The sequence below is a fragment of the Amphiura filiformis genome, chromosome 12, assembly GCF_039555335.1.
Source record: "Amphiura filiformis chromosome 12, Afil_fr2py, whole genome shotgun sequence".
Lineage (NCBI taxonomy): Eukaryota > Metazoa > Echinodermata > Ophiuroidea > Amphilepidida > Amphiuridae > Amphiura > Amphiura filiformis.
This window is the reverse complement of record NC_092639.1, coordinates 2,833,260-2,853,085: the sequence shown is the minus strand read 5'-3', so window position 1 is coordinate 2,853,085 and position 19,826 is coordinate 2,833,260. Positions and strand designations below refer to the sequence as shown.

At 36.8% G+C, this 19,826-nt stretch overlaps 2 protein-coding genes across 2 annotated transcripts in view; both read right to left on the bottom strand.

The window, feature by feature from the left end:
• The window catches only part of LOC140165660 (UDP-glucuronosyltransferase 2A1-like), a 455,852-nt gene that overhangs the window by 424,907 nt on the left and 11,119 nt on the right, over window positions 1-19,826 (bottom strand). The gene's annotated exons all lie outside the window — the stretch shown is intronic.
• On the bottom strand, window positions 15,864-17,009 carry LOC140165484 (thyrotropin-releasing hormone receptor-like). The gene has a single exon (XM_072188775.1). The coding sequence runs from the start codon at window positions 17,007-17,009 to the stop codon at window positions 15,864-15,866; it is 1,146 nt and encodes a 381-aa protein (XP_072044876.1).

Below are 19,826 nucleotides of genomic sequence, written 5' to 3'. Positions count from 1 at the left end.
ACCAGAAAAGTTTATTGTGTGGTCACACATTTTGTGGATATTAGTAGGCCTATCTCAGCTTTATTCTCATCCTGTTGTTATTGCATGCAGTTATGTTGTTGGTTGATGGTTTGAGGATAAAATTTTTGCCAGGTGGTTCTTGATACTTATAATGATGCAATTTCTGATTTCAAATCATTAGATCAATTGAGCCCATATTTAGTGGTTGAGCTAGTATGATACTAGTTGTCCAATACAATCCAATATTTTGAAACTCATACTAGCGAGACGAATAAATATTGGGCGTAAATCATCCAATTTTATCATTACTATGTTTCGGATCCAATATTTTTACACACTTGGGTTCATCAAAACATAGTAATGAAATCTGTAGGATTTATGCAAATTAGGATCTGTTCCACTAAGATTTTCCGAGATTTTGTTTATATATTATGGTGTAAGCTAGAGTCCGAAGTTTACCGTTTTCTAAAATCCATTTTCCGTGTTGTAATCCGTGTTGTAAAATGTATAAACAATGATATTAATGTCACGATAAAGTGTTCAATATCGTGATCAATATGCTCTGATTGGAATATTCTCACGATAATAGGCCGACTATTACGATGTTTGGAGGGATATGGTTCGTGCCTTGGTAATATACCTTTATTTCGGTGTTATTAAACAGTATTTTTATCATAAAAGTTGACATACACAACTCATGATTGTTTTTAACATTTATTTCTCTTATCTTTTAACAATTTTTGTCACATCATACAAAAATGTCATTTTCCGTGTTGTACCTCCGATTCCGTGATTTTCTTCCGTTTTCCGTAAAACGGAAAACTTCTGACTCTAGTGTAAGATTTGATGCACATGCTATGGATTCTGGTGCAATTACCGTAGTGGTGTGTAGTTTCATAAATTGCATTGAAGTTGTGTGTTTATATTCATGATATTTGCAGTCGGATATTGTGTATCTAACAAATCTATCAGCCTTGCTTTTATAGATTCCAAAAATACAGCAAATGGAGTCGAAGTGTAATGAAGATTTTTTAATGAATGTCAAAGTAAATAACGGAAAGCAATTTATTCTTCAAACTCATTGACAATAATTCATTCATTCATTCCCTATTATTAAGGGCTGGGGTATGAACGTTTGGACAGTATTTATTTTGGGACATTAGAGCACATCAGACATATCGAATTGCATTCTGAATACGAAGAATGTCATTCTGATATCAAATAATTTTGATTTTTGAAATTCGCAATTTAATACACATTTTATGGCAAATCATGTAGGTGTGATGAAAAGCCGACGATCAATTGAAAATGTTGACCTTTCGTATTGAAGATATGGATTTTTTTCCCAAAACACCAAAAAAATTAGGTCTTTTTGGGAAAAAATCCATATCTTCAATATGAAAGGTCAAAATTTTCAATTGACCGTCGGCTTTTCCTCCCTGCTACATACACTTTAAGAATATATCATTAGATTTATATAATTTACTTCGAGGACTGTTATATATCAAAATTTGAAAAATATCAAATTTTTATAATTTGTCATAAAATTTGTATTATATTGTGATTTTCAAAAATGAAAATTATTTGATATCAGAAAGACATGCTTCGTATTCAGAATGCAATTCGATAGGTCTGAGGTGCTCTCATGTCCCACAAAAATACTGTCGAAACGCAATAAACGCTCATTTTAGATCCCTTAAATACGTGGGCATTACAAAATGTGGGCCTTACAAATACGTGGGCCTTACAAAAACACAATTACAGGCATTATTTACATGCGTATGAAAAGAAATCCACAATTTATATCAATAAATAATGACACATATTTCAGAGTGCCTATTATACCCGAGCAAATAGTGGATCTATAAAAATCATGAATGTATTTATCTCTTAAAACATGAAAGATGGGGCGTACCAAAATAAAGTGACATTCATCTTCAACACTATCATCATTGCACGATTTCAATTCAGAGGGGTAATCGGAACATCATAATTTTGCTATGGCTCTTCTGAACAAGTTTGTAATCAACAATAAGTACAGCAAAGAGTGATTGGAAGTGAATGTAATTTCTTAGAATTCATATCAGAAAACCAGATTTGAAAGGAAATATCTCTGATTCTAGTGTCAAGGGGAGAAAAATCGGTAACAATTTGTGATAAACAAAAGACACCCAATTTTGACAACTGGACGCCGACAATCTTATGATAATTGATTAGCAACATTTTCCAATATGTCAGCGGCCAAATCGGACTCAATAGATCATTATAGATGAATAGACGCTGCAGTCCGTTGGTTGGGACCGAATCGAGCTTGCAGGCCATGTATGCGATGTAAATGGTACCATTTTTCTTGTGAAGAGGCGATGACTATTTCCACTTTACACAAAAATTGCTCATAGTAGATCAAACTTTATTTCAAAAATTAAAAGATGAGATTAGGCCTACATTAAAACGAAACAGTACTCTTTAATGGGATACTATGGAATTTAATACTGTATTTAAAAATTTAATATCTTTTTAGTCTTTATTTTCACTAAATCAAAAAAAAAAATGCGCATATAAAATTCAAATAAATACTTTGCATTTAATCGGGGGTTTACGCCACGTAAATAAAACGGGAGATAATACTGCTTCGTTATTGATGAGATTCATCAGGATCGTTCAAAGTCAAATTAAATAAATGAGTTCTGGTACAGATCCAATAAAAATGAAAGTACTCACTAGATATATTTCAGTTCCTATCAGGAACCTTGTTCACTCTGCAATGACTGTAGTGTTTCTAGATGTCGGCAGTACTTGGTGGCTGTGATGGTGTTGCCACACTTGTAGGTTGCCGTTTTGAAAACACTATGAACAAGGACGAGGGGCATACAAATTGGACAGAATCTATGACCAGATCATCTCAAAACGGCAACCTACAAGTGTGGCAACACCATCACAGCCACCAAGTACTGCCGACATCTAGAAACACTACAGTCATTGCAGAGTGAACAAGGTTCCTGATAGGAACTGAAATATATCTAGTGAGTACTTTCATTTTTATTGGATCTGTACCAGAACTCATTTATTTAATACTGCTTCGTGTTTATCACTTTCAAGAACAAGTTTGTTTTCGTAACCAGACCCAGTTAACAAGTGTAGCACAAACCCCCAAAATTTACTTCGTGTGTTGGAATTTTACTGCGTCTAGATATTCCATAGTGATAATAAAAAGTGCTTCTGTTTCGCTCACAAATACGTATCGTCATGCAATTCTCTGTGAAGTTCTAGAAAACACGTATCAACCTAAATCTGAAATCTGCGGAAGTATAATTTAAAAAAAAAAAGTGCATTGAGCGTTGTTTTCACCACTGTTACTACGCCCGAATTGAACAGGTTTATGTCATCATCATCATCATCAGTCGGCTGCGGAGCAGGCTACAAGCTTTCTCCAACTATTGCGATCTTGGGCAAGCGAAACAATTTTGTTCGGGTGCAGCATCTAAAGACCCGGTCACACTATGACGGACGATAAGCAACGAAAGGTGACGAACGTGAAAATCACAAAATGTTGACGGCAAAGCGACGACAAAAAGAGGGAAAACAAGATTCGCTGACGAGTGGGAACGACCTTTAGCGACAACACGACGGCAAGGGACGAAAGGCTGCGGCAGGAAACGGCGACTAGCGACCAAAACCGGACGTTGTCGTGGCAGTGAGTGACGAAGTCTCGACGGAGCCCGACAACAAGCAACGAGGTCAGACGGCTGGCAGCGGATTTGCTTGCGGCAAGGAACGGCAGCTGACGGTGGATTGCGGTGATGATGACGTGACTCAGCAGCCGACATCAAAGCCTGTGTGTGTGCGGGTCGTATAGTCCCCTTTGGCGTTCCCACTCTTCACAACGTTCTGATCATCCAAAAATATCAATATCAATAATAATCAAAAATATTAACATCAATATCAACAATAATCAAAAATGGTAACATCGATATCAATAATAATCCAAACTATTAATATCTATATCAATAATAATCAGGATTATTAACATCAATATTAATAATAATCAAAAATATTACACATATCAATAATAATCAAAAATAGTAAAAATTAATATCAATAATAATCCAAAATATTAATATCTATATCAATAATATATCAATAATAAAATATTAACATAAATATCAATTATTATAATCAAAGATATTAATATCAATATATCAATAATAATAACAAATACTACACATATCAAAAATAATCAAAAAATTAATATAAATATCAATAGGAATTAAAATATTAAAATCAATATTAATAATAGTCCAAACTAAACTATTATATCAATATCAATATATCAATAATTATCAAAAATATTATCATCAATATCAATAATAATAAAAAATGTTAATATCAGTATCAATGATAATCACAAATATTAACATCAATATCAATATCAATAATAATCAGAAATATTAATATTTTTGATTATTATTGATATTATTTTCTTTTTATATGAACTTTAAAATTGCATCGTGCCGGGTAGTCTATTGAAATCGAACTGACGTCAATAAAACGTCAAACATCGCACAAAAAGACTTGATTAGAATTTACAGTCACTCATCGTGAGTTGCCGTTAGTTGTCGCTGAGAATCCGTTAGCGACCGCAGACGGCCGAAATTATTCGTCGGGAAATTTTCAACATGTTGGAAATTTTGTGACGACAAAAAAGTAGTTGTGATTCCGTTCAAATTTCGTTGGAGACCGCAACCCTCATTTCTTTGACGTTTCCATACCGTGCGAAGCCGTCTCTAGTCGTTTTGAGGTCGTCACAATTTCGTTGGTAGACGTTGTCAACGACCATAAAAAAGACTTGATTAATTTCTACAATCCTACAAATGCATATATCTATTTCATGAATCGCACAAAAAGTTTAAAATCGTTGACCATCGTTTAAAAATCGTAACCCATCGCAGACCATCGTTTCAATGCCACAGCTACTCGCAAACGATACTCGCAAACAATATCCGTCACTCTCCGGACAAAAAGTCACTGTCGCACCAAGATCGTTACAATTTCGTTGCTTGCCGCAACGTGTCGTCAGGGTTAGAGATGTGACGTCGCTTGCCGTTGTTTATTCGTCAATGGTCGTTGACAACGACTACCAACGAAATTGTGACGACCTCAAAACGACTAGAGACGGCTTCGCACGGTATGGAAACGTCAAAGAAATGAGGGTTGCGGTCTCCAACGGAATCACAACTACCTTTTTGTCGTCACAAAATTTTCAACATGTTGAAAATTTCCCGACGAATAATTTCGGCCGTCTGCGGTCGCTGACGGATTCGTCAGCGACAACTAACGGCAACCCACGATGAGTGGCGGTAAATTCAAAATTGCAATTCGCTTGCCGTTCACCCCTATTCGTCACAGTGTGACCGGGCCTTTAAGTATCTCCCAGGAGGTGCTGGACATACTGTAAGTACAGTGTGCGCGGCCGTCCCGGTTTCCTCTTCCCATGTGGTGGAATATAAAGGGCTCGCCATCTTCAAGACGCAGTATATGGCCGAGGAATTTGAGTTGATGAATCTTGACTCTGGTTTATGTACAAAACGTATTCGCATGCATCTCGCTCGTTGTGTGGCGGATTTCGATCGAATCGTAATGGGCCCAGATTTTACATAGCAATAGTAACACGTGCTTCTGATTCGTTCTCAATATCGCCTCGTCATCCGATTTTCTGTAAATATCTAGAAAAAACGTCTCAACCTAAATCTGTCTCAATCTAAATCTGGAGGGGCATGATTCAACAAAAGGTGAATTTTGAGCGTTGGTTTAGCCACTGTGTCTGTGCCGCAAAGATCTGTGATAAAACGTACCCGCATGTATCTCGCTCGCTGTGTGGCGGATTGTGATGATTTAAAATCGGGGTTCAAATTTACGTTGTTGATAATCAAAATTTCTAGGAGTTTTTATCATAATTTGATTGCTTTTTAACTTAATTATTCCCAAAATGTGTTGTTTACTGTACTGGGCAGCGTAGCGTCAGTGCAGACAAAGGATCAGATCAGTTACGTAATCCATTTACATGTGCTGAACGACACTGATTAAGGCCTTAGCAACCGGCAGACCGCACAGCGTCGACAACCTGTATAATAAACATTTCCCCTGAAATGAATCACGTCTTAGCGACGGGCGATTGGTATTTCACCGAACGCAAGAATCTGATTGGCTATTAACCGATCGCTAGATCTCTCAGTGATGAAGTACAAACTCATGTATTCAATTCCATTGTGGGAGCACGTGTGGCCGAGTGGATAAGGCGCCCGACTCATAATCCATAGGTTGCGAGCTCGAGCCCCGCTCGTGCCAACGTGTTGTGTCCTTGGGCAAGGCACTTTATCCTCATTGCCTACTGGGGGATGGGGTTGGGTTGGATTGGATGTTTATATGTATAGTTGTTTGTTTCAATGTTGCAATATTGGCGCTGATTAAGCTGCTGCCTGCAAATTGCATTGTGTCTGTTTAGTTGTGTTTAATGTACAATTCTAGCAATTTGACCTGCGGGTCACCATTAAGAGTTTGAAATAAAAACCTTCCTTTTAAATCAATATTCTATTATTGACGCAGATAAAGAAAGTTGTATAGTGTCTCACTATGGTGCATTATATTATAGACTTGTGATTTAATATTCTATAGCCAGTGCTTGCGCACGTGGATCTGAGCTGAATGGGCTATGCCGGTTCTTTCATATAATTATAATTCTCAACAAGTTGAATATATCACATTATTATCGTACGATTTAAAAACATTTCGGTGAAAATGCAATAAAATATATGTGTTTCAAGAAAACAGCAATCGCAGCTGAGTGTATTGAATTTCCAGTTAGTGTATTGAAAACAAAACCTGGGTTTTACCTTAAACAAATCGGATTTTCTTGTAATGGCCACATCATATGGGGCACTGAGCATGCGCAGATCGTATACCGTGCGATCTGCGGTATCTCATATCATGTAAGTAATATGCTTAGCATGAGTCGCTCGGCCTATCTTGAACAAAATCGCCATGCGTAGCTGATGAAGAACGAGTGGATTCGCCGTACTATCACAGCAATTTTTGAGACGAAGATATAGGGATGATGACGCCGTGGACCGTATCGAATAAATGAATAATTGAAATTTCAGACTTGTTGGTTCTAAGTTCTAAGTGCCAGAAGGACACGTCTCTAGTTCGATTCCACAACCATTCATACCTATCAACTATTTTAGAACATTTCTGAATAGCAAATAGAAATTGAGTTTTCAGCATTGTTATTGCGAATATTCGCAATGTTATATTGAACAGTTTTCAGAACATTATATAATCCTTTCCTGTCGAATATGTGTATAAAAGATATGTCATAGTTTGGTCTACCTGAAAAAGGTTTAATTTCACATAGTCTAAGTGGTAGTGTACAGCGCTGGTATATTCTGAGATGATGTGGAAATCTTCTTTGACTAGTGGTATACCGATATTGTGTAAAATGTTCCCCCTGTGTTTTACCTTTTGGGGGTCCTGGGCCAGGCCAAAATTTGGAGGCCCCAAACTCACCGTGAGGAAGGCATGTGCACTCAAGTGACAAGTTTTGGGTTACAAATATGGAGCCTACTATAAGATCGAGATTGGCGGCGGAAGAGGGACCAGCATATTTTGTTTCAGACAAATTTAGGCCAAAATGAAGGTGAAATTTGTTATGTAACTGACCAGTGCGCGCGAATCGCGCAAAATTTTGCTATTTTACCATATTTTGTTTAAAAAAGCAATTTGGGGCCCTCCAAATTTGGGGCCCTGGGCCCGGGCCCACCTCGCCCAATGGTTAATCCGGCCCTAGTGATATTAAATGAGGTTACAATGAAATAAAACTTTCGACATCATGTACATAATTATAATAGCTGTTAAGTTGCTCACGTCACAGTATTGTATGGTCCAAACATTAAATATTTATGGTGAAATTTGTTGATATTTCGCCAGCGAAGTGGTTACATAACTCCCTGGTAACTGGATCACGCATCTTTTGGAATTAGTAGTACATGCCATAGACTTTGTGTTGCGATCATTTCGATCGTGGTGCGGAACTCAAAAGCGTGATCCAGTTGACATAGTGATAATCGGATTACACGTAACACTTTAATGGCAGTACTGTTCGCATTTACAAAACTTAATTATTTTCTTCTTGTAAAACTCTCTTACACCTTTCTGCGTCGCTGCGTAAAAAACAGGATCCAGCAATGGATTCAGCTGTCCTATGAAGAACATAATAGATGTCAAATCAGGACTATATGTTCCAGGATCACAAAATACGGCAATGAGATAGATACAGTATGGTAACATGCTTATTGCCATTGATGTAACCAGAGCGGCCAAAGTAATCGCAGGTTTTATGTATCGTTTATTTACGACATTAGCCTCATTCGTATCATCAATTGAAGATTGCACCCCAGACTGACGGTTTCTACTTCCTGATGATTCACTCGCGTTGCTCCCAATCTGTCGTTTCTTTTTAATCGTTGTACGTAGACGGATAAAGAACACAGTACTTAAAAAGGTGATCAAAAGTAGTGGCATAATATAAAACGCGATAGAAATGTATAAACCAAACAATCGCATTCGCCTGGGAGGAAATAAGCAGTATTTGTTGAAATCGATATTTGCGGCGACTTCGTTGTTTCTTTTTGCATAATTCCACGTTGCAATCTCGATTAATGCTCCTGTTAAACCGATTATGTAGCAAATTGCGATCGCAAACTTCACGCGACGCGAAGTTTGAAATGTTACATACTTACAATATTTAAGCGATACCAGAAGTACACGATCGAAGCTTATAGCGATTAAAATTAAGTTACTTGCGATATACGTATATTCAAAGAGTTCAGACAACAGGCAACCAATTTCTCCATAAGGGTTGCCAAGTTTAAACAATATTGGTATACCGTAGAAGATAAACATGTAAGTCCCGTAGATGAGATCGGTTATCGAGAGTGCGAATATAAAGAGGTTACTCGGCTTGGTTTGTAAGTCTCTGACTTTTACGAAGGCTATGACAGTCAGTGTGTTTCCAACGATAGTAAAAAATGAAACGAAAACGCTAAAAAGTACATCGGCGTTCGACATATCTTAAATGAAATCAAACAGTTGAAATTCAACTATCTATCTGCAAGTAGTCAAGAAGATAAAATTGGTTGTTGATAAGTCAGAGGGTGGCTCCCGGGGTGGCTAAGCATGGAATGGGCAGATCTTAATATAGACTTATAAATTACGCACAGAATGGACACAAAGTAAATGTAACGAGACCAATATCAAAATGTATCGCAGTACTCCAGCACGAGCAGTTTGGACTTGAGGTTTGCTGTGAATGACGGTTTGATGAGGAAATCACATCACTTGAGACTTCACGTTATAAATACGCCCGGCATAATAAACACAACAGAGTTCTCACTTACGTAAACCGTCATTATAAGCCTGCGCATGTAATGTATTCACAATTTAATTGATACAGTCGAGTGCGAAATTTGCGAGCTCCAATTTGATAACACATTTGCTACCAAAAGCTCTAAATCGACAAAGATTGATACCAGTTTATGAAATTTGGTGCAATTTATGCAACATAATATTTGCAAAAGCAGCTAAAATTACTAAAAACAATCTTGACGACAGATCTGTTATTTGTTCTCATCGTACTTTTTCGACTCTTACTTATCACGTGTAGAATGAAATTGTAGTTTTAGTTGCAACTGCAAGATTGTAGTTTATTTTCCTATATCTTGTAGGTTAGGGACTATATAAATTTATATTGTTATGTGTTAGGTTATCTCGATGTTTTGCAGCAGTGATATTGCTTTTTGAGAGATAACTCATATCAAACATGTCAAGTAAGGGGTGTTTGGAAGTTATGCTCATATATTTCCCAACTACAGGGTGTCGCAGTAAGTCGAGAAATAAACATCAGAAACAAATTATATAAATTGCAGCGCATAGCACATTTTTGGTGCATCACGTACGAAAATTGTATTTGATTCGGTTGATTGGTTGCGAAGAAATTAACGATTACGTAATGCGCGCATCAATGTAGTTCATCTCATTAAATTTAGTCCACATTATCTATTTTACAATCCGATGGTGTTATGTTATTCATGCTATAACTAAAGATTATTTATCCGAGGTTGTGCAAATATGTTATATTTTAACTTTCCAAAGAACATTTGAGCCAAGAATGACAATGATTAAGTGCCCATAGCTTTACGTGTGGTTTTTGATACCATGCAACATTAATGTTGAAGTTTAAAAGATTAAAACTTTGCATTACAATTTCATAGAAATATTCCAAAAACATTAATGTGTGTGAGAATTTTTTAAGCCAGCTGGAATTCTTTATGCAAAATTCTTTATGCAACATTTATAATTATCAACATTAACAAAAAAAGATATTTACAAGTACCGAGCATCATCTTACATGTAAGCTTTCATTTTCAATATCGTGCGGGTTTTCAAATTTGAACAAAACTTAATTAAATGTGTTGAAAGAAACAGATTGTTTAAAAAGAACGAAAAGGATTTCACCAAACAAAATATGAAGCCCATTGACAGTGTTAACCAGTAGTGCGCATTGTGTTGAATGATCTTTCTTTCAAACTTGGAATGGAATAATAATAATAATAATAATAATAATAATAATAATAATAATAATAATAATAATAATAATAATAAAAATAATAATAATAATAATAATAGTAGTAGTAGCGACAAGACACATATCCACTCAATTAGAGAGCCCAAGGCACTAAAACAAAAACCAAAAACTGAACAATAGACAAAGAAAACTGGAATTAAAAATAAGAAACATAACTTAAAGGGGCATTTCGTGATCCACAGCCTCATCCCCCACTTTTCTCAAAAAAAAAAAGTTGAGATTTTTATATCACTGGAAACCTCTGGCTACATAATGTTTATGTACAAAATATTTCTTGCAGATTAATTCGTTTTGCAAAGATATCGTGAAATTTGAATTTCGTTCTGGTGCACCAGAACGAAATTACAACGCATTGTCTATGGAGCAGTGTAATACACATAATCATGCATAACTCGCAAACGCAAAATCGGAGTCAACTGAAATTTTGGGAATAGGCTTTTTTCGTGGATATGTACTGAAAAATGTCATAAAAAGAGGATGCTAGGATCACGAAATCCTCCTTTAAGAATCACGTGTCTTTGACATAAGATGAGTTTTTAACAACTTTTTAAACACTGTTACATTTTTAGCAGTTCTAATACAGGGTGAGTAAAAAAAAGTGCAATAGAGAAAATAATACATTTTTATTTAAGAACCGAGTTGAACCTTTTAGGTTTTAAAACATGTTATAATTAACATATCCATTAGTGATCTTGTGTGAAAAAATCAAGGAATTAGCATTTACCGTTTTGTTTTTATGACACATTTTATAGCGATATCCAATTTTAATGTTTGTCCAAGAGACATCTAAAATTTGAATGTCAGCCCACTCTGTGTAAGGTAGATTTGGAACCACTGCCATTTTCTTAACCTCATTGGCATTGAAATAAAATGGAGCGCGGTTGTTCGGCTCGTACCCACACTGCTTCTTTGACCATCCGGCAGTCGCTAGTACACCCAAAGGAAAGGACAAGCAGCCCAAGGGCCGTATAAGCCGGGCGTATAAGTGGTGTTGTGTATGGTGTCCAGTGCGCTGAAGATCAAGAACATTACATTGGTGAAACCGGCCAACCACTGCAGAGTCGCATGTCCCAACATAGACGCGCCAGTTCAAGTGGCAACGATTCTGCTGTCTACAAACACATTGAGGGCAGTGTTCACAGTTTTGACATTGACGACGTTGTCATTTTGGACCGTGAACCCCGTTGGTTTGAACGGGGAGTCAAAGAAGCAGTGTTTGTACGAGCCGCCACAACCGTCACTCAACAGGAGCGGGGGCGTTAGAGTGAATCTGTCACATGGTTGGGATCGGGTCATCAAGCAACTTCCTCATCGACTGACCTCGGATGACCCTAAATCATCCACCCAGCTGAAGGCCAAAGGTTTTGGCCGAAACGTCGGTGATTCCATCTGACCAAAAGTGAGTTTTTTCTGGTTGACCAGATTTAATTATCTACTAATCAATCAAATGGTCACAACAAGAGCAGGTTTCGATTTATGACGGGGTTACATAGGTGAGGACATTCTTTTTGTGTTGTGTTTACTGTCAATCTCATTTAGCATTTGAAAACACCAGGCCAGGAGAAAGAACATTTAATTACAGTAATTTTGACACCTCATTTGTTTCAATTGATTGATTATTGTTTCAGTGGAAGGTTGAAGGTGACAAGTTCAAATTTTTTGCAGTAAATTGTATTGATTTCTATTCAGCGAGAAAATAATGACGGGTTTTACATTTCACAATGCTTGCAGGAGTATTTCGTCCTCTTTTTATGACATTTTTCAGTAGATATCCACAAAAAGCCTTTTCTCAAAATTTCAGTTGATTTCGATTTTGCGTTTGCGAGTTATGCATGATTATTTGTATAATACTGCTCCAAAGGCCACTGTTGTAATTTCGTTCTGGTACGCCAGAACGTGATTCAAATTTGACGATATTTTTGCTAAACGAATTAATTTGCAAGAAAAGTTTTGTACATAAATATTATGTAGCCAGAGGTTTCCTGTGGTATAAAAAAGTTTTTTTCTTCTCTTTTTTTTTAAATAAAAAGTGGGAGATGAGGCTGTGGATCACGAAATGCCCTTTTAACATTTAAAGAAAAACAAAAGCATATGTCAAATACTAAGAACTGATAAGCAAATGAATGAAATGAATAATACGGGTTTTTTTTCGAATTGCTTCACTGATATCGTGTTTAGGCTAGGCAACGAAAAAACCCTGTTCTGCGACATGGGAATGGCATACAAGTAGACATACGGACCCGACCGACCCAAAATTTTGCGTTTTGGAGATTATTTTAATTTGGTTAAAATCATGGGGCCAAAATTTACTATTTTTTGCTGAACATTTTTAGAAAATATGTTTGCGAACAATCAGAATTTTCAGATTTTGGTGATATTTTAGAGCAATTTTAGCCTCCCGGGGGAAAAAACGCCCGTCCGACCGACCCTACTTGAAAGGTCCGCCCGCCCGTAGATCAGGGTTTTTTCGTCGCCTTAGCGTCAAAAGTTGAACTTATTGCACAAAAGAAACATATTGACAAGTTAAATATTGTCCACTGAAACTAAATCAATTTAAGGGCTTCTGGCTACTGACTCTTGTTGATAACAATAATGAAGATGGTCATTAGAGAAGAATGCGTTTTGGGCGACGGCGTTTTTGCACACATGTATCTCCTGCAATGTCATTAACATAGTGAAGTTAAATCGCTGCTGTGCATACTGCAAGAATATTATACATTTCTGACTAAACTCTTGAAGTAAAACTGAACAAGTTTGATTCTCTGTTCATCAGAATAAAATACTGCATCTTCCATGCTATGCTCAAATGTCCGCCAAATGCGCGGTGTTGTGACGGTGAACCTCGTGTTGCATTATGTCACGTAAACAGCTTGCTCAGGAATACGTGGAATGCGGGCCAACTATACGCCAGTTGTGAACTTGATAATCAATTGGATACTAGTAGAAGGTATATAAATTATGTCATGAATAGGAAATTTATATTTGTTAACATTAACATTATATTATATTTAAAAATCTATATGTAACCTTTATTTGGGACACCCGGTATAATAAATGCTCTTGAAAGAATTGTGTAGCTGTCATCAAATGTACAAAACGTAAAACTGGCATAGTGCAGTTATACTGCACATGATTCGACCTCAATCGATAATGTCTAGTCTATCCTCCACATTGAATGGTGGACTGCATTTATGCCCAAATATGGCACTTGCCAATCAATAATCACCCACTTGAATACCCCTAACTCGCTGCACTGACCAAAATTATGGACAGATATGGGAACTGTTTTTGCTGTTATCTGTCATTAACATATCAGGGAGGTAGGAACATTTGCAGATGCCCCACATACTCAGTTTTTAGCCTACATGTAATGTATACATTATTCTTGATTGACAGCAAGTACAAAAAATATCCGTCAAGTGGTTTAGCTTTAATGCCCTTCGGAAGAGAGCGGTCTACAAGTGAGTGATAGTCACTAAAAGTTGCATTCGATTTACACAGGGATTTACACATTTTGCAGGCTATGCCGTGCCCTACTTACTAAAACACCAAAGTGCAAATATTTCCAAATATCTAAATTAGCTAAAAATTTAGGACATGTTACAACACTATATTTCCTGGAATTTCAGAGAGTACAATAAATATTGGCCGGTTATTTTTCACACAGTGACGTTAACTAGGAAATGCCCTATACCTCTAACATACACTGTTTGTAGAGGTCATACCTCAATGGTGAGAGCACTGTGTATTGTGTATAGGAAAATGAACAGTTTAGTTAAGTCCACACACACATGTCTGATTTACCTGTGCGATATTGCTATGGGTTGTGATGCTATAATCTCAGTTGGATGCACCATTACAAAGCAAACAGTGGATGGGCGCACAGTAACAATACTGTGTAAGGCCTTTGATTCCCAAATGAGAACAATAATCTGAATATTGTTAACCAGCATTGTTGTGGTACAACTCATTCATGATGCAGTCATGTCTACAGTAGAATTCAACTCGACCTTTGCAGGACTTAAACCCCATTAAAAGCTATTAAACCAAGATAACACTCATTGAAAACAGCTCAACTGATTAAATCATATCTTCTCTGGTTAAATACACACAACATATGTGTCTGCTTTACACGTACAATGGAGCAATGAGCTGGGATTATACTTTCAGTTGGGTGAACGATTATAAAGCGAGCGCTAGAGAACAATTCTCTGTGGTCTTTGTTTACGAAATGAGACAATACGTGCTTATTGTTAACCAGCGTTCTTGAAAATGAGAAACATGGTGGTTTGCAGACTTAACACGGTTTAGAAATAATTTCTTCATATTTTTTGGTGTTATCTGTCGTTTACATATCATTCCTAAAACACCAAAGTACGCATATTTCCAAACATCTAAATTAGCTAAAAATTTCGGACATGTTACAAAACTATATTGTCTAGAATTTTAGAAGAGTACTTTTAATATTGGCGGGTTATTTTTCACACAGCGACGTTAACTAGGCAATGTACTATTACCCGATAACATTAACTAAAACACCAAAGTACGCATATTTCCAAACATCTAAATTAGCTAAAATTTAGGACATGTTACAAAACTATATTTTCTAGAACTTTAGAAGAGTACTTTTAATATTGGCCGGTTATTTTTCACACAGCGACGTTAACTAGGCATATCCCCATACTTTTAACGTAGGCTATTTGTAGAGGTCACGCGTCAATGGGAAAGAGCACTGTGTATTGTGGATAGGAAAACGGACAGTAACTGCAGTATGTGTTGCTAATGCCATTACTTGTCAAAATGTAAATTGTGATTGTATCACACAAGTAAATGAGAAACTTGTGGTTGTGGACTTGGAAATAAGCTCTTCATATTTCAAACAACTCACCTGCGATAACTTGTGACAAAACAGCTCTGTCGCTAAACTAAGGAATTTCCTTTTTAAATAGAACGCCCTCTAACTTATTAAGGTGCGGCTCCATTTTAGTTAACAAGACTTAGGGCCTAGTGTTCTTTTACAAACTTCTACTTATATTTATCTAAAGTTTAATAAGTTGAAATAGTGAAAATTAGTTCAAATGTTCGAATTAGCCATGACACCGTCATATTCGATTATATCATCGGGTGCTGTCTACCAGTATTCAAACAAAGTGGGAAACTTTTATCAATTGTCTCCTCTCTGACTAGATATTGAAGCAATCATTGATTTAGCGTGGCTGGAGTTAGTAGACAAAGTTTTGTTCTTACACTCAAATGCCATCTTAAACCCTTTGCGATAGAACTCGCTGGTTGTAACATACACCATTGGATTGGCACAAGAGTTGATCAGAATAAGACATCGCGAGATCACTAAGAACATACCATATTGCTGTCGGTCAAGAAAACCTATGCCAATTGCTTGCTGTAAGATGTTGTTTATCGATAAGATTCTGTACGGAAATTGACTTAGAAAAAATATAGTTCCATTGATGATAAGAAGCCGAGCTACTTGGTTTCGGACTCGGGTTGTCTGTTTTTGCTGCGCATCGGCATGATCAGAGTGTTGAGAACTTTCTGATTTTGCTGCTGGTCTGTTGTTCAAAGTTGTGATGATTCGTGTGTACATGTACAAGTTAATTATCATGGCAATAAAGAAAGGACCTGTTTGGCAAGCTTCACTTAGAATGTAAACATCAGGATGGATTGTATCGCAAAACTGAATAAGTTTTGGAAACGAAAGGTACTCTTCTTGTTTTGGCCAATTAACGCAAAATGTGAAATATCCTGCATGGCGAGGTATAATTAATGCGATGAAAATGATACCAATAACCCAGGACGCGATAATGAATTTAATTGTCCGACTTTTCCCGCTGACCATGAGGTGTTGGAAGGGTCTGCAAACAGCAAAATAACGCTCAACCGTTACGAAAGTTATCAGATTCAGTGACGCAAAATATGTCAAATAGATCATTCCAAAACTGCAGATACAACCAACATTTGATCGATAGGGAACGTCGTTTCTAACCGGAGTCAAAAGATAGGTGCTTAAATAGATAGCACACGAATAAACCACAAAAAGAAAATCGGCAAAAGCGACGTTAGCCAAGTACGCGTTAGTGATGGTTTGCATGTCGCGTACGCGAATTACAGCAAGGAGAAAGGAAACGTTACCAACGAACCCAATCAACATGATGCATGGGAGAACCACCGTGAAGAAGAGATCTTCCAATGGGCCCCATAACCATGCCGAAGCTTCCAATTCATTTGTGAGGTTTAAGACTCGGTAGTCTGCACAATTACTTTGAAGCTGTTCTCGCGGAGAGGAATCCATGGTTGGTTGTGCTTCACCTTATCTTGTGTAATTTTGACTGTTGAGCTAGTAGGACATCCAATTATTCTTCATTTCTATTATCACGTAGCGTTATATACCTTTCATACAGGTTTAATGGCAAATCCAATCATGAATACAGCTATCATTACGTACTTTGTATTCATTATGTCATAATGAAAGTTTGTCTGTGATGTGCCCTGGGTAATTTAATTTGATTATTTATCTTTGTTTACAAAATAGAGTTATTTCATGAGTGATGACATGTCTGGGAATTCCCCTCTGCATCAAGTTGAGCAGCAACAAATTGAATCATTTCTCATTTTGGATAGTTGGGAATTCCCCTGAGATCATAAAGTGAAAGTGACATCATGTTGGGGGAAAACCCCAGGAAGTGATATAATGAGAAAGGTTAATGTTATAATTAAGGGTTGAGAATTTCCAAAATTACATCATGTGTTGTAAAATAACAGCTGGCTATTAAAATAATGGGATTTTCCAGTGCATGGTATATAAGAAAATGTAAACATAATTCTTCACTGGTTATAGTGTTGTTCTGGGCTAGCAAATGTGCTTAAAAAGGAAATTGCAAACCAGAACTATTTTATATAGTCAATGTATTACTACCTGCCAGCGATGTCGGAGAAGATCTAGTTTACGTCAAAGTGCGTACGACTTCCACGAAAGGATATTATTTAGTTTACGTCAAAGTGCGTACCTCTTCCACGAAAGGAAATTATATTCTTCTGTCGACTTGCTGAAGTCTGGTTTATGAAACAACACATCTGTCAAAAGTAAGTGGAAACAGGGGGAAAACTGCAATGCAATGCAGGCCTGTTTCCTGAAGAAATTGTGTGAAAGGTGAAAATAGCACCATTTTGGAGATAGCCAACTGTCGCGGATTTTATGCAAAAGGATATAAAAGTCTTCACTGGACTTCGCTGAGCAGTGATCTTCGCAAGACAAGTGAATCAGGATAGGTATCAAGAACATTGAGAAATTGAACTTTACAATCATCAACAAGAAGAAGGCTGGCTAAGTAGAATTATTAAACAGTGTATTTGATTGTTTCATTTACAAACCACTTTTTGTCAATTTCATTACTGGAGTAACGAATTTGAATATTTAATTTCCAATTTTTGTTCTCTAAGTTAATCAAATTTATATTACTGTATCTAAAAGAATTACGTTTGGTTGTAAAACATAAACTGAATGGATTGATATTATACGCAGGACTAAATGTTATTAATGCGCAGTAATGTTTCATTCAATTTGACATTATCACCATGACAACTTTGTGGAACTTTGGTCTATTTTGATAATTTCGGACAATTTTGGGCAATTTCCCTTGTGACATGGGGCCTCTTGGGCCCGGCCTTCGGGTACTCCACATATTAAACATTGACACTCACCTTATCAGCCTCTGTCCTATGTTCTTCAAGACTTCCTGCCCGTCTCACCCGGAGACGAATACCTACATACAATACGTGACAGGGTATAGGCTTAAAGAACACAGGCTGACAAGGCGAGTGTCAATGTTCGCACAAGAGCGAACAGAAAAGCATCTGAATCTACGGTCAACAAATGAAGTAAATTACACACCACGTGCAAATATTACATAGACAGACAGATACAAATGTTGGATTAAAGAGGCAGTGGAAATCTATTAATCAGAAAGCAGGGGCCCACCATGAACAGAGACGAGGGGCAATACAAAATCTCAAGAAAAATACATCTTCCAGCCACGTTGCTGAGCAACCAGCTCCTCTGCGGTAAACAGAAGATCATCACAACATCATCAGTGTTGAAAAAGGAGTCTGTAAGACTTCGAAACGTCCACAGTGAGTGCTGTTTATTGTACTAGAACTATGAAATCTCGTTATAACAACATGCATATCATTTCTATTAATGTCATTTATGCATCTGTTGAACACAGCCTTTCAAGTATTTTTTGAAAAACATGACAAATCCGAAATTGGACGGTAGTTAAAGAAAACTTCTAGAATTTCCTTTTTATGGGAATTACTTTGGCGATCTTTAACTCATTTGACTACACCAGCAGTAACAGAGACATTGAATATGAATAGGTATTGCCATTGCATTCCTTGTTTGGATTAAATGTATTATTTTTATAATGGGTTTCATGTACATGCTGCTGCTTAATGTTTTTTTTAAAATAATCAATGTACTTCTTGCCATTTGTTGTAATCTTGGAAGCTAATTTAGGTCCGATGTTAACAAAATATTCATTAAATTCATTTGAAATTTTCTGTGGACCTGTCAACGTTTCGCCTTCAGCATTTTTGAATGCCTTTTTTCGCCTTCGGCATTTTGCTCTGTAATCACTACTAAAATACGCAATACTGGTTTGTTATTGTAAAATGATTATACGAAGAGCAGGCACATTCTCATGCTAAAATACTAAACTCAACCCAGAAAGTATCGAAACGATTATAGATGGTCAGATATATCGGGAACTGAAATATATAGCAAAAACTTATTTAATGTTTATAAAGCGCAGCTTTCTCCTGCGCATTTTGATACCTCTTTTGTTGCTCTACGATATCATTTGGTCGAGTTATGGGCGCTTGAGTGACTCCAAGTCGGATTTTGAAAGTTGCACTAAGCTCCTATTCAAGCCAAATGCGTTCGTCGTGTAAACACCCCCCACACACACACACACAAAATCAAGACAAAGGACACCGATGTGCTCTGTTTACATAACCAGGAACTTTACTTTATTTCACTCTTTCGACTTCCAACTTCAATACTTGCTACCCTTTACTTATCTCTGACTTATCTCATGAACTCTTTCTGCTG